This window comes from Python bivittatus, unplaced genomic scaffold, assembly GCF_059951505.1.
Source record: "Python bivittatus isolate LINGU-HERP-01145 unplaced genomic scaffold, Pbiv_v1 ctg000340_np1212, whole genome shotgun sequence".
Lineage (NCBI taxonomy): Eukaryota > Metazoa > Chordata > Lepidosauria > Squamata > Pythonidae > Python > Python bivittatus.
The window spans coordinates 21708824-21723857 of NW_028277056.1; the positions used below are offsets into that span (position 1 = coordinate 21708824).

The following is a 15034-nucleotide window of genomic DNA, read 5'->3' on the forward strand; positions in this document are numbered from 1 at the left end:
CAAGGAAGTTATTTGGAAAGTTAAATGAGATTTTCATGTTATAATGCTTACTAGGTGATATCCAATAGCTGGTCAGGAGCTATGAAAATGTTGACAGGAGTATAAAGTATTTGGTAGGACTTTAAGAAGTCTTTTCTATCCTTGGAAAGAAACATCACATATGGAAATGCAGTGTATTTTGCAAGGCCACACAAATTTCACTAAAAATGAAAATGGCAGTTCAAAGATGATACAGTAGCAGGGTACAACATTTTAGAAAATATAATTTTCTAATTCTAGAAGTTTCTCCCTTTTCATTTTATGCTCTCTTCTTTCCTCTTTTTCTTTTCTTAAAAAGTTTATTTACTTATTAGATTTATATTCCATTTGTTTGTACAGGAGCTCAGGTTGGTGATAGAAATTTTAAAGTTTAAAAATAGCTTTAGCACAAACAAGTTGAAGTCCAAGAAGTTTAAGATAGCTGCCACTTTTAGGAGAGGGCGGAGCTGGCGTCGCGGCGATATGGCGGGCGATCCTGGGCTCCCAGGATCGCAGCCGATATCTCCCCCCCCGGACGGTCCCGATGGACCTAAGCCATCCCGTAGAGATGGCGAACGCAAAGGGCGCGTTCCGTGGATCTCAGGGATGCCGCAAGTCCCAGATTGATCCCAGGAGAAGCTCTTGAAGCCGGCGGAGGAGAGGCAGCCATTTAATGACTGTGAAAGCCGGGACAGCTCCAAAGGAAGAAGAAAGAGAGGGGTATCAACCGGGTGAGATGGACCTTTACTATTCAACTATTTTTAGAGAACACCTTAAGTAACTTAAAGAGATTTTTAAAAGTGAAGAAAAGTGGATTAAGCGGCGAGATTGAGCCTTATAAAAAAAAGGGGAAAAAAATCTTTTCTTTCTAACTTTCCCTTTTTAGTGGAATTGGCAAGATGTTTTTCTTTTTTAAAAAAATATATTTTTAATTGGACTGGCTTTTTCTTTTCAATACTTAATAATTTTTTATCTTAAGCTTCTTTTTTGACTAAGATTTTTCTATTGTTATAAGAAACTTATATCTTTTGATTTCGAAATGGGGAAAGTGGGGTTAAGAGAAAGTAAATGAAAGAAAGTTGCACTGCCATCTAGAGGCTCGATATAGTGCCTTTTTTTTCATTGTGACATATGCTCAAGGACCCTGGGCTTTCTAAAAAGATAGTGGGATGTGCATGTTTATACAGGTGCCATCCGAATAACTATAAACAAGAAAGCGGAGTTGAAAGCGACTTTGAAAATAATTCAAGATGGAAAGTTTGAGTTAGTCACAAGAGCCTTGATTAGTGGCAGTAGCTCTTCTTTCTGCTAGAAGCTCTGCTTTGCTCTCTATCCCCCCCCCAGTTGGATTTTTAAAGAGACCTAGCCTTTCCCCTCCTCTTCTTTTTTTTTCTTTTGCTTTTTTTTTTCTTCTTTCTCTTGGCAAGAACAAAGATAAAGAATCCTTTGACTTAATGAAGGTTTATACAAGATAACAGACTATATGAGAAACACAATGCAGAAAAAGATTTTTAAACTATCAAGGATGACTATAAAAAACTGGAAGAAGAGCTGCAGAAATTCCCACAAAAAAAAGAAAAAAAAGATATTAAAGCTAAAATGGACTTAATTAAACATAAAACGGGATCAATGGAAAAGGAAGAAATAGCACAAGAAATCAGAAACACTAAACAGAATTATTTTGAGGCTTATAAACTGAGAATTAAAAGGGTTAATCAACTGATAAATGAAGAGGGACAGACTTGTTCTTGGTACTGAGGGTGAGAAAAAGATTGTACAAGATTATAATGGAGAATCGTACTAAGAGAATGCATAAAAAGAAGTAAAACAATATTGAAAGAAACTACTCCAGATGCCTAAAGAAAAAACGAGGGTAATACAACAATGATGGAACTGACAGAAGCTTCAAAAAGCAGAATGTTTGAAAGGACATTTATTATTGCTTTCTCTTATCCAATAATATAGAAAAAGGAATAAACAGCTAGATGTTTTGGGATATTGAATGAAAAGGGTGAACTTAAAATTATGCAAGCGTTGCAATAAGGTATAAAACTGAGATATATAGTAAAGAATTGTATTTGATTGTAAATGTTTTAAGAGATTAGACTAAAATTCATACATGGTTGGATATAGTAACACATAGATTTTAAACTAGAGACACTTTTGTTGAAACATGTAGTGAAGAATTAAGTATGTTTTGATAGTGGTTAGAACTGTAACTTTTAAGAATTGGAAGAATGAAAAAGTACCTATGCAGGAGGAAGTTATTGAAAATTATGGAATGTGCAGAGATGAGTTAAATTGATATTTGAAATTAGAGTAAGAAGATAAGTAATTTTATATGACACGGGATTTGTTTTATTAATGATTGGATGAGAAAATATAGCAATGTAATGGATTAGGAAATTTTATAATAGAAATTTGATATTAATTATTATATATATACGCATATAATCGATGGATAAAAATGTACTACTAATCCTATTGAAAGTTAAAATTTTTTGTAATAAATGATTCTATAGACTAGCTATGAATGATTAATAATTGTCAATTGATAAGTATACAAGTATATTTTGAATAGATGATAGGAGAATTTAAGACTATGAAAGGGGCACCAACGAGTTGATAACTGGTTGACACACGGTATAAAATGGAAGATGTTTTTTTTTTATGCTTCTGTATGTTTTTGTTTGTTTATGTATGTTTTGTGTTTGTTGTAAAGAATAAAAAATTTTATTAAAAAAAAAAGAAGAAAGAAAGCTGCCACTTTTAAGTTACTATGACTACACTACACTAATACCACTGGAGAAGGAATTACTGAATACTCAGTTATTAGCAATTATACCCTAACTGATTATGAATCTACTAACCAAAGTTCTCTAAAGGGTTCTTTTTGTTTAGATCTGATATAATTTTATTGGTGACCTGAATGTAGACAACAGCCTTATAAATGTTTGTGTAATTAGCTAAAATTTAATTTCAGTCAAAGGTTATTCTCCAAGGGAACAAAAGGAATTCATATACGAATATCTATACATAAACATTATCTAAGTACATGAATATACATGAAGCTGTTTCTACCGAAGGATAAAATGACTGCTTGCATAAGTAATATTTCACATTGCTTAATTCAGACATTCAAGGCTGACTCCACTAAATATTTGAATACTTTGGTGAACCAATCCTTGGAGCAGTAGGCTCTGGCTATAGTCACTCTTACTACCTCTAGATTAGATTATCACAGTGCACTGGGTCCACCGCTGAAGACTGTTTGGAAATCACAACTGCTGGAGAATGCAGCAGTCCACACTGATAGATAAAGGCTAGTTTAGCAGCATAGCACCTATATTATGGGTAGTATATTGGCTCCCAATAGATTCCAAGTACAAGTCACTTTTTTTTAACTATAAAGCTCTATAGGGCATGGGATCTGGTTATCTGCAGGACTGTCAACTTGCAGATAGACTGCAAGTTAATTCCAACTGACCTGTCTATTTTGCCTGGGAAGGCACTGTTGAGTACTCTCAGCTTGAGAAGTGTAGGGGTTGGGAACCTGAAGGGGATGGTTTGTTATTACTGCCCCAAATGACTTGCACATACTCCTCCAGATCCAGATGGCCTGACTTTAATTATTTTATAGAAAGTTGTTATGTCTTGGCTCTTCTTCCAAGCCTTTGGATACCAACATCTGCATTTGCACACCACTGGATTGGCAGTGAGCTATTTTTATTCAACTTTGATTTTATGACTGTTATTAACATGACTTTATGTTTTTATTATATTTTATATTAATCTTATGAACCACTCAGAGTTGCATAATTTGGAAATATATGAATAGTGGAAATAAATAAACCAACCAACACTGGTATCAGATCCAATACAATAGAGAAAGAAATTAATGGAAAAACAACTCTAGATCAGGATTAAAATTTTAAATAATTTTAAAACATTATGGATATGGACAACTGAGCAAAAGTCTCATATTAAATAAACAATCCCACAAAACTTAAATAACTTGGATAAGGCAGACAATGTGTTTATTGAGGCAATTACCCCAAATCCGAAAACTCAAAATATGCATTGAGAAGATTCATATATATATATATATATATATATATTACTAATGCCCAAAATATATGCATATGGTACCTTTTGTGTGCTTCCTGTTTACTGCGACACTCTTCACAGTAATATTTATATTCACTGCACAAGGTTTCTGTGTTGCTGAAACCCCTAAAACAGGAGAATATTAACAAAGAAAACTCCATTTTTTGAATAAATTATATTGAAAGACCAACAACTTTCAATTCTCTTATTGAAATATATTTTGCACTGAACTGTACATTGCATATTTGAGACACTATGACACAAAGTAGGTAACAGTTCAAATTCAATTAAGGAACAATACAAAAGGTTTTATGAAGTCTATTAATCTTAAACTAGTCTAATAAAACAAATTAACTTACTTTATCTCAAATAAACTGATATGCTTATGAGGGCAGAATCAGTGATAAGTTATTTCTCATACCTTAAACAATGTGTGATTGAAGTATTTTGTTCCACATCAACAGAAAGATCTAAAAAATCTTCATCTTTGTTGCTTATCTGCAAGTTAAAAACAAATTCTAAAATAATCAATTTTATGTACATTTTTGAAAGACCTCAAGCTAACAATAGATGAACACACAATGAAAGCAATAATGGTAACTAATAATGGTAACTAAACATATAACAAAATTCATTTCTGTTGGAGAAAGAATGCTATTGTTTTCATCTCTCTATTAGTACAGTGAAAGCTACATTGTTTTAGGGATCTTCTCTTGGCTTCTCCTTTTACACTGGAAGAAATTGATTCAATTCTCTTGGCAATATATTTTTGGAGTTCAGTACTGAACATATTAAATTCCATATATCTCCAGTGAACAACAAGAAATAAGTTATTTGGCTATATAATTCATCTTTTGTAAACATAATTCACTGCATACTGTTCTTGGCAGTGGATGAAGAAAACTGGATATAAATATACAGTGCAAATACTGACAAAAGAGCAAGAATACAATTGGAAAAGCAACCTTAGTATTTTGTTCTTACCAGAATTAACAACTGAAGATACATTCATCTTAATGCTTCTGTATAAAACAGTTTAAGGACAGACTATTAGTAACACATGTTAAGTACAGTCAGTGGGAACCTGAGGTCCTCCAGATATTGCTAAATTAAAACCTGCAACATTTTGTACTTTTGTTTTTAAAAATTACAGGTAATCAGAAACAAAGGTTTCCCAGGGTATTATAGCATCCCTCACTCCTGGCCATGCTACAGGGGATTATGAAACCCAATGTGTATGGAACATATCAGTTGGGAAAAGCTAAGTGGAAATTCATTTCTCTGATAAGAAACTCAGATAATTTATTAATCATGAATGCAATAATATGAGAAGATAGACAAGCACCTATTTTTAAGATCCAAATTTATGTCAACTAAGACATGCAAAACATGTTTCCCATTTTCTAGCCCGGTGCCTTACCTATTACACCAAACTTAACCATTAACTATTACACCAAACTATTACATCAAAATTACTCTCATTTCCATATTCACTCTTTCTAAATTCCAGTCACCCAACTTTTTTTCAAAATAAAATTTTTAATTACTACAAAAAAGTCCTTATACACAAATAAACAGCTGTTGTACAATTCTATTAAGTCAAACCATGAAATAAAATTTGTTTACTCTACTGAAATCACCACACAACTCAAATTCGTATCAATATTTTATATTCAGCTTTTTTATCCACTGCCAAAAACAGTATTTGTTTTTATATCCATCATCCATGCTGAAAATTAAGAGTGATCTGTAAAAGATGCTTACAGTTTCACAGGTGAGACACCTTGTTTCATTGGTTAATGTTCCTTGGAAGATTTCATGAACCCATGTTGGATCTGGGGAATTATTGTTTTCGCTGTCAATGTTGCCATTAGGTAAACGGCCATTCTGTTTCTCCTGTTTCCTCTCCTCTTGCAAAATATCTGCCACTGTATTCAGCAGATAGTTCAAAAACTCATGTGCATCTTGCTGCATGTAATTGTCGAAAAGCTCTACAAAAAATGATACATTTAGTCTACTTCTTGGGTAGATAAATATGTTTAAAAAGCAGTTGCTGGGAACCAGCAGTGACAGAAACTTATTGTACACATCCTGCATAACTGACTTTCTGTAGCATCTGGTTTGCCATCATATGAAACAGAGGGTTGAGTTACATAAGCCTTGAGGTTATCCAGTTGAATTCTTGCTGTGTTCAACATTCTAACATTCTCGCAACTTTCCATCATATATTTAGTGTGACCCAAAATATTCTAGAACCAACTGCAAACAGGTTGGAACAGATATTCTGGACTCTAGTACTTTATATTCTTTCAGGTGTGTTATTGGAACTTGGTCCTATGCATGATTAAACTTTCAAGAACTGGTTTTTTTTTGCTCCTGACTTTGTATTGTTGGCATCAGTGACAGGAACATCTTGAAGAGGGACTGAAAGTACTTTTGCAAACAAAAGACAAGGGTATCTGCAGTACACAAGCCTGCTTCTACCCAATAGCAAATATATGTTCATTAGTATGATCCCAGGAAAAGAGTTGGCTGCTTTGAAGAGCTACAGATAGGTACTATAATTTTTCGATTCCATATTCCAAAGGTCTGGAATTTGGAATCAAATCCCAAACACTGCACAGCCCCCATGCTTATGAGAATATTCTGCAATTTGATAGTTTTATAATATTTTTTGAAAGGTATATTAAACATACAACATGGCCACTGGTGGAACACTGATCCCAGAAAGCTAAGACCTTGAAATGTTTTTCTAAGTGTCTTGTATTTAACGATATATTTAAGAAAAAATGCCTAAAAAGTAAAGATGACTAATACTTTATCTTTCAGAAGCACTATTCATTTTGATTCATAGTATGAAACTGCACAGACCTGATTCCATACTAAAATACAACTAAGGTGTAACTAAAAATCCAAATGAAAAACACAAGTTCCTGCTTGTGAGAGGGTTCTTTGGCTCTTTTAAATTGTAATTATTTCAGTAACTGATGCCTTATGTTTTACTCTTCACAACTAAGAGCTTAAAAATTGTGTCTGAATACTTAAGAAGCTCTTTCTAATTCACCTATGTCCTTTTCTTAACAAATCAGATGTTGAATCAAATTACTAAAATGGAATTCTTTAGGAATAAAACAGAAGGTGTACCTGCAGATAGAAATGACTTGTTCAAGGGTTGGTCAAATGAAATAATAATGAGTTTCTTCTTCCATGCAAAACTTGTGTATGATGCAGAAGTATTTGCTGAGCAACAACAAACCAGAGAGACAAATAGGTCTCCATCTGGTCTCTTGTACAAAAAAAAAAAAAAAAGTTTGCATCCTGACAGAACTGAAGAAATTCACAAAAGGAGAAAGTTGCAAATGCATAAAATAAATGACCAGAGTATCTTTCTCAATCAGTTCAACAAATGTTCAATTCTACTTGTAGAGTTATTTTAAGAAGTTGGAGGATTTATTTATTTATTAAATTTATATGCTTTTTAAAAGTTTTATGCTTCTGTTATTGGCACCACATAGTTTCATCTTGTCTCTCATGCTTAATAATACTTGTGTGAAGTTACTGGAAAGGTCATTTGGAGATTGGCAAGCTAAAAACACAAAGTTTTATTTCATCTTCATTTCAGTTAGAGTAAGCTGAATAGGTGCCTAGAATCAGTAGATAACAGAAGTTCTTTGAATGAATGATCCCAGTGTTTTGGATGATGGTGTTTCACTTGTAGTGGATACAGGTATCCAGACTAGTATGGTAGCTGTGCTTTCTTGGGCAGGGAGAGAGCAACCTATATCTGTGAGCTCCTATTTTAACTAAGTTATTCAGTGGGCTATTTTTGCAAACTGCAGTTTAATTAATTAATTACATTTAATTACTCTCTGGGTCTGTGAATTGCAATCGTATTTCACTAATAGGAAAAAAAATCTTCAATATCTACAAATCCATTTCTAAACTCAATTCAAAACACTGGTGTTTACAGTAAACTATAATGACTTTGGCTTCCTTAGGGATTTTCAACATGTTGTCTTCTGTGTTACCATTTAGATACCAGGTTAAAACTCATTTTGTTTACCAGAACATTTTCTTTATATTAGCTGTGCTAATCAAATTTAATATTTTGTAGTCTTATTATAGTTTTACTGATTGCTACTTTACTCAAATTGTGTCTTTATGCAATTCTTAAACTTCCTGAAATCAGATGCTATCAGGCAGTATCTTATTTGCTTAAAATAAATGGGTTGCAAGGAAGACTTATTGCTGGACTTGAAGGATACAATAGTACTTTTATGACAAAATTTCAAAGGTTTGGGTTTTGAAGATCAGTCCAACTAAGAATACTGGGAAAGAATAATTGAATAATGGAGAGAAAATGCCCATGTTGTGATTAAATTGTTAAATGCAAAGCCTTCACAACAACAAAATAAAACATTACCATTCTCTTTTCGTAGTCTTGTTATGAACTTTTTAGGAGGTATCACTCCAACTTTCTTCTTCTGGGTGGCTATACTGTGGAAGAGATCAGCTAAGCAGGTGAGAAGACTCTCTTTTTTTCTGGGCTGACTCTTGTATGCCAAGACTTTCTCTCGAAATGGTCGACAAAAATAAAGTGCCTGAAGAACTGAATTACAGTAGCATGTATTTCCAAACTAGAAAACAAATTGTCAGTTAAGTTAGACTAACAAGGATCACTAAGTAAATGGTATGCAGAAAGAAATTTGCTAAAGCATATTAATGATTTTTGGATTCTGAAGGATAACATAGTCGATTAATTGGGATAAATATAATGATCAGCAAACATGCACTTGTTTACTGCCATCTGGCTTATATTTTACTTATATTTAGAAATAACCAACAATAACGCATACCTTTCTGTGATCTATGCACTGTTAATGAAATTATTTTAAAAGGCATTAGAAAACTTTATTTTATGTTTTGTTTGTATCATATACAATAATACTAAAGCCTTCAGTTTTGAAGTTCTCATCACAATATAAATTTCTTGTCAAAAATGCCACTGTGTCTCTTTTTTGTAATATTAATAAAGAAAATAACAGATTCTTCTACTGTTCGGAGCAAATTCCTCCTTGTATTTCTTGTCACATTAAATATGTTTTTTGTCACTGCAACTACACTGATGCTAAAGATAGTTAACACAAACCCAGATATTCAAACCTTCTTCAATTCCTTATTTACATGAGAGTTATAATTAGGGTAAGCAAAGGTAAATATCAGTATAAATGATATAAGCCATTGTTAAAATCAATAAAGGAAGGGAGATAGGAACAATTGCTATTGAGACAGAGATAAGAAATAAACATATCCACTGTTAGAGAAGAGATTGACAGTACTGAATCTGGATCTACAGGAGCACCGTCTATCAATTTGGGCATATCTTATACATATAATTCAGTGTTACAGGTATGAATAATTTATGATCTGAACCAAAACTAAATAAATTGAACAATATTGTTCAGTACATGAAATAAATTAATTCAACATTATAGCCACTTTTATTATTATTTTCTCTAAGCTATCAATCTCTAACATCCTGGCAAACAATTTTTCAGCAACTTTCTTATCTAAATTATTCATTCCACTTCTTTTTCAAAGCAAGCAAAATATGAAACTTACATTTACTAAACCAAAATAATGTTCATTGACTGGGAATTGTTCTGGACCAATTTCTTTCTCTAAGGCTGAGGCATTAGCGCCCTAAGAGGAAAAACAAATAGTATTTAGTAGCAATTATTAAACTATTTTATAGCACAGTTTGACCATACAAATTAAGTAATTTACTAAGAACAACTAAATAAGATGTGTGAAGCAAGAATAAGGGTATAATGCATAACATTTATAATATATAAAATTTGATTAATAATGGCATTTTGTGGTATACCAAAAAGGAAATTAGGTTGGCCATTATTTGCAGTTTAATTTTTCCTTGCAATTCTAATACAAATCCATAAATTGCTAATATTAAATATGATAGAAAGAATGTTTACCCATGTAATTAGCATTTATGGGTATATAGGTAGGGGATCTTATACCGGGCATCTACATTTATGGTTAATTTTACTATTATAAATTTATGATTTCCTATCAGCTACATACCTAAAATTAACAGACTACAGTGGTACTTCTAGTTACGAACACCCCTCCTTACAAATTTTTCAAGATACGACCAGCTCCGGCCCCAAAAATTTACCTCGGCATGCGAACTCCACCTCTACTTACGAACCGGATCCGTGGCCATTTTCCCTGCTGCCACGCGGTCGTGGCTTCCTGTGGGCGAGATCGCGGTAGCAAGGAGACGTTCAGTGAGGCTTGTGGTGTGTTTTGTGGCGTTTGGAAGGTTTTTGTGGCGTTTGGAAGGTTTTTGAGGTTTAAAAATAAAATGCATGTTTCAGAACTGTTTAGCCGTATTTACATTGAACCTTATGGGGGAAATTTACCTCGGGGTGCGACCAAATTCGGAGGGCGGATTAGCCGTATTTACATTGAACCTTATGGGGAAATTTGCCTCGTGGTGCGACCAAATTCGGAGGGCGGAACGGATTAACCGTATTTACACTGAACCTTATGGGAAACTTTACCTCGACTTGAGACCAACTCGAGTTGCAACCAGAGTCACGGAACGGATTAAGTTCGTAACTAGAGGTACCACTGTACATGCTTTTCTAAAATTTAAAAAAACAACCCTCAAACTAGATTATAAAGCTGAAAGATAAAAATCAGAATCCAAAGTTTGAACACCGGAAGAAGAAAGTATAGAATTATATATAGCACATAATGCAGCTGATAGGGATAACATCATTAAACCACAAGACATTTTAACTTATACAAGTATAAAGATATACCCTGGAAGACATTTATGGGGTCCCCCCAGCCAACTTTCTAGACTGAAGAAGCTGCTTGGACAAGCAGCGAAATGTATCTAACCAAAAGAAAAGAAGTCCAGTTGCCATGACTCCACCTCCAGATAATTCCACCTGGATGACCGAGAATCTTCATCAATATATCACAACCTGAACATGAACCAACAGTGTGATTCCCATGTAAAATAAGCAAATAAAATCCTAGGCTGCATCAACAGTGGTATTGCATCAAGGCCAATAGAAACCATTGCTCTTCTCTGTTTTGCATTGGTCAGATCGCTCCTAGAATATTGGACTCAATTCCAGGCATTGCATTCTCAGAAGGACACTGATAAACTAGAAGATGTCTAGGTGAGAGCAACCAATATGAAAGGGACTAGAAAGAGAAGCTGTTGAAGGTGTTGGCTATGTTTAGCCTGGAGAAGAGGAGATTGAGGGAAAATATGATAGAGTAGTCCTTGTTCAGTAACCACTTGTTCAGACACCATTCAGAGTAACAACGGTGCTGAATGAGGGGACTTACGGCCTTTCCTCATAGTTGCAGCTGTCGCAGCATCCCCATGGTCACATGACTGCAATCTGGGCACTTAGCAACTGTCTCATAATTACAACAGTCACAGCATCCCACACCCATGTGTTTGCCATTTGCAACCTTCACTGCTGGTTTCCAACAAGCGAAGTCAATGGGGAAACCAACAGGAGGTCACAATTATGTGACTGTGGGATGTTGTGACATGCAGGATTACCTTAATGACAGCAACTGGAACTGCCACAATTGCCATCGTAAGTCGACATGGTCATGTGATGTTGAGCATTATGACCATGTCACTTAGCGACAGAGTTGTTGGTCTCAATCCTTGTCATTAAGCGAGGATTACCTGTAGTTGTTTTCAAATATCTGAAGGACTGTCATGTAGAAGGCAAGGCAGAACTGTTCAGAATTGTTACAGAAGATAAGACAAGAAATCAGTTTAAATTACGAAGAAGTAGATTTCAGTTGCATATCAGTGAGAATTGACAGTGAGAACTGTTTAACAATGAACAAAGTATTTTCAGGCATGGTGGACTCTGCTTTGATGGAAATATTTAAACAGAAGTTGGATACCCATCTGCTGGGAAAAGGAATAGATTCCTGCACTGGGCAGGGAGGTTCTCTAAATCAGTGTTTCTTAACCTTGACAAGCTTGAGATGTGTGGACGTTAAGTGCTAGAATTTTTAGCAATGGCCATCTTAAAGTTGTTGAGGTTGGGAAACACTGCTCTTAATCATTTCCAAGATCACTTCCACTTATATTCTATGACTCTACGGTCCTCTATTTGTATTTGCAGCTTTACTAACGAGACAGGGAAAATGATCATATTAATAAAGATACCGTGCTTTCTGTGTTGCAAGTATTAGCAGATACAGTGGAACCTCGAGTTACGAATTTAATCCATTCCGTGACTCTGGTTGCAACTCGAATTGGTCGCAACACGAGGCAAATTTTCCCATAAGGTTCAATGTAATTACCGTTAATCCATTCCGGCGTCCGCGGACGTGTCAGGGGCGGAAAAACGGCCGCAGACCACGTGGAACGGGCGGAAAATGGCCGCAGACCACATGGCATGGGCAGAAAAATGGCCGCGGACCACGTGGAACGGGCGGAAAATGGCTGCAGACCACGTGGCATGGGCGGAAAAATGGCTGTGGACCACATGGAACAGGCGGAAAATGGCCGCGGATCCGGTTCGTAAGTCGAGGCGAGTTCACAAGTCGAGGTAAATTTTTGGGTCCGGAGCTGGTCGTATCTCGAAAAATTCGTAAGTAGGGGCGCTCGTAACTAGAGGTACCACTGTACAGAAGACAATTACTTAAGAGTAGTGATCTTTAGAAAAAAATAGTTAATATTTATTATCAATGTTGGTAATCCTTATCTAAGTAATCTTGCCTTATAAAATTTTGATAAGTAAAGATTTTAATGAAATCCTTGATCAAATTTTGGATAGAAGTTCTTTACCTAAGAAATTGCAGTTACTTAATCAGTACTGAAGAGTTATATGTGAAAAATTGATTTTGTAAATGTGTAGCATTTACTACACAAACCTGACAAAGATTTTACTTCTCTTTTGTCTGCATACTAAAATTGCTTGCATTTGCATTTTTCAAACTTTTTCCACAAAGTTTCAAAACATAACTGATATATATATATACCAGCAGGACAGTCACAGTAGACATAGTAGTAATAGAAATAAACAATAGTAAAGATACTACAGAGACCCAATTTGGTGTAGTAGTTAAGAAACCAGGCTAGAAACTGGGAGACCTTGAGTTCTAGTCCCTCCTTAGGCACAAAGCCAGCTGGGTGACCTTGGGCCAATCACTCTCTCTCAGCCCTAGCAAGGAGGCAATGCAAACCACTTCTGAAATCTTGCCTAGAAAACTGCAAGGACTTGTCCAGGCAGCTACCAGGAGTCAATACTGACTCAAGAAAAGGGAAGGGAAGGGAAGGGAAGGGAAGGGAAGGGAAGGGAAGGGAAGGGAAGGGAAGGGAAGGGAAGGAAGGGAAGGGAAGGGGACTATATATTTGGATGCCTTATTAAATTACGGTAATTTTAAAACTGAATGGCTATTTGAGTTTCAAAAAAAGGGAGCAATAAAGTTGCCTTCAGTTTCCATTTTTATAGTCAGGATCCTAATACATTTCAAGTTCTGTTTTAACACAAAATGCTCAAGCTGTTTTGGTTTTTGTTCCAAATTGAATACAAAACATTCCTTCTTTTCTATGAATGCCTCTAGAAAGGAGGTCTCACATGCTACATTTTGCAACGTTTTACAGCATTTCTCAGTTTGGCTCAGTTTAATTGTGTGTCATTGCAAAGTACTGTAGGCTGTGCCCACCAGTGGTGTAAGTGCTCTCTTTCTACATGAAAATTCTATATTTTCAATGTTGCATATTTGTATATATTAATTTTTCATTAAAACTTTAATAGCTTATTAAACATCTCCATGAATAATCCTCTTTGCTTTGAACTTTTCTTAATATTAGGAAGTTTTTTTTTCTTTTAACACTCAATTGCAATCTGATGTCCTGTAACTTAAATCTAATATTCAGTGTCCTGAGTTCTGGAAAAAGACAGAAAAGGTAATCACCTCTTCTTGAGAATTTCTGGAATAGAGGTAGCCCAGGTTTGCTGTACATACAAGCCTAGGGAACCCAACTACTAAGTATGACCTTCTAATTTATACTCTTTCAAGATATTGAAGAATGCAGTGATCTCCATCTCTTCCTCCAACTGTCCTAAGGAATCCATCTTAAAACTGGTTTAGACACAATACTCAAGTTGGGGTCTAACCAAAACAGAATGAAATAGAATTATTCTTATTTATTAAATTTATATGCCATCCAACTCCCAGTGACTCTCATGATTTGGAAATTATACTTCCATTAATTCAGCCTAGAACTACATTTTCTTTCTTTCTCTCTTTCGCAGCCACATCACATTATTAGCACATATTTGGCTTGCAAACAATTACTTAGTGTTATTACTAAGTCAATTATCCCTATCCTATATTTCATTTTGTTTCCTATATGAAGAAGTTTGTAGTGATATCTGGTAAACTTCATTATGTTATTTCAGTCCATTTCTTTAACCCAATAAGATCTTTTGAGTTTTATTTTCTGAGTTAATAACCATTCCCTTCAGTTTTGTATCATCTGCAACTTAGTAAGCATTCATTTAATCCAAGTCACTAACACAATTATTGATGGCAGCACACTCAAAATGTATCCTTGTGGACACCCAATCAATATCACTTATTTTCATTAAGCTTATGTACCCGCACTGACATCTTCTATTCTCCTCCATTTTTTTCTCATTGGAATTGTTGCCAATTGTATTCTATAGGTCACAACTACATACTCATATACATTAATCTTCACCATTTTTTAGGACACCCCAGTAGAAAGGCTTTTATTTTTTCTTTTTCCCTTTGCAGGCTCTCATATTAACCAAGTACAAACTCTTGACTTAGAGGGAAATTTTCTTAGGAACTCCCCACTTAA

The 15034-nt window shown here is 34.8% G+C and overlaps 1 protein-coding gene across 6 annotated transcripts in view; it reads right to left on the minus strand.

The window, feature by feature from the left end:
* The window catches only part of USP12 (ubiquitin specific peptidase 12), a 58785-nt gene that overhangs the window by 41372 nt on the left and 2379 nt on the right, over window positions 1–15034 (minus strand). For all 6 annotated transcript variants that reach the window (XR_015796106.1, XR_015796109.1, XR_015796107.1 and 3 more), the window contains exons 2-6: window positions 9748–9828; window positions 8549–8762; window positions 5890–6116; window positions 4547–4623; window positions 4168–4251 (exon numbers count right to left, since the gene is read on the minus strand). Coding sequence is in view for 2 of the 6 variants with exons in the window: in XM_088140688.1 (XP_087996814.1) it covers window positions 4168–4251; window positions 4547–4623; window positions 5890–6116; window positions 8549–8762; window positions 9748–9828 (683 nt within the window). In the remaining 4 variants the exon portion in view is untranslated. The remainder of the gene's footprint in view (window positions 1–4167; window positions 4252–4546; window positions 4624–5889; window positions 6117–8548; window positions 8763–9747; window positions 9829–15034) is intronic.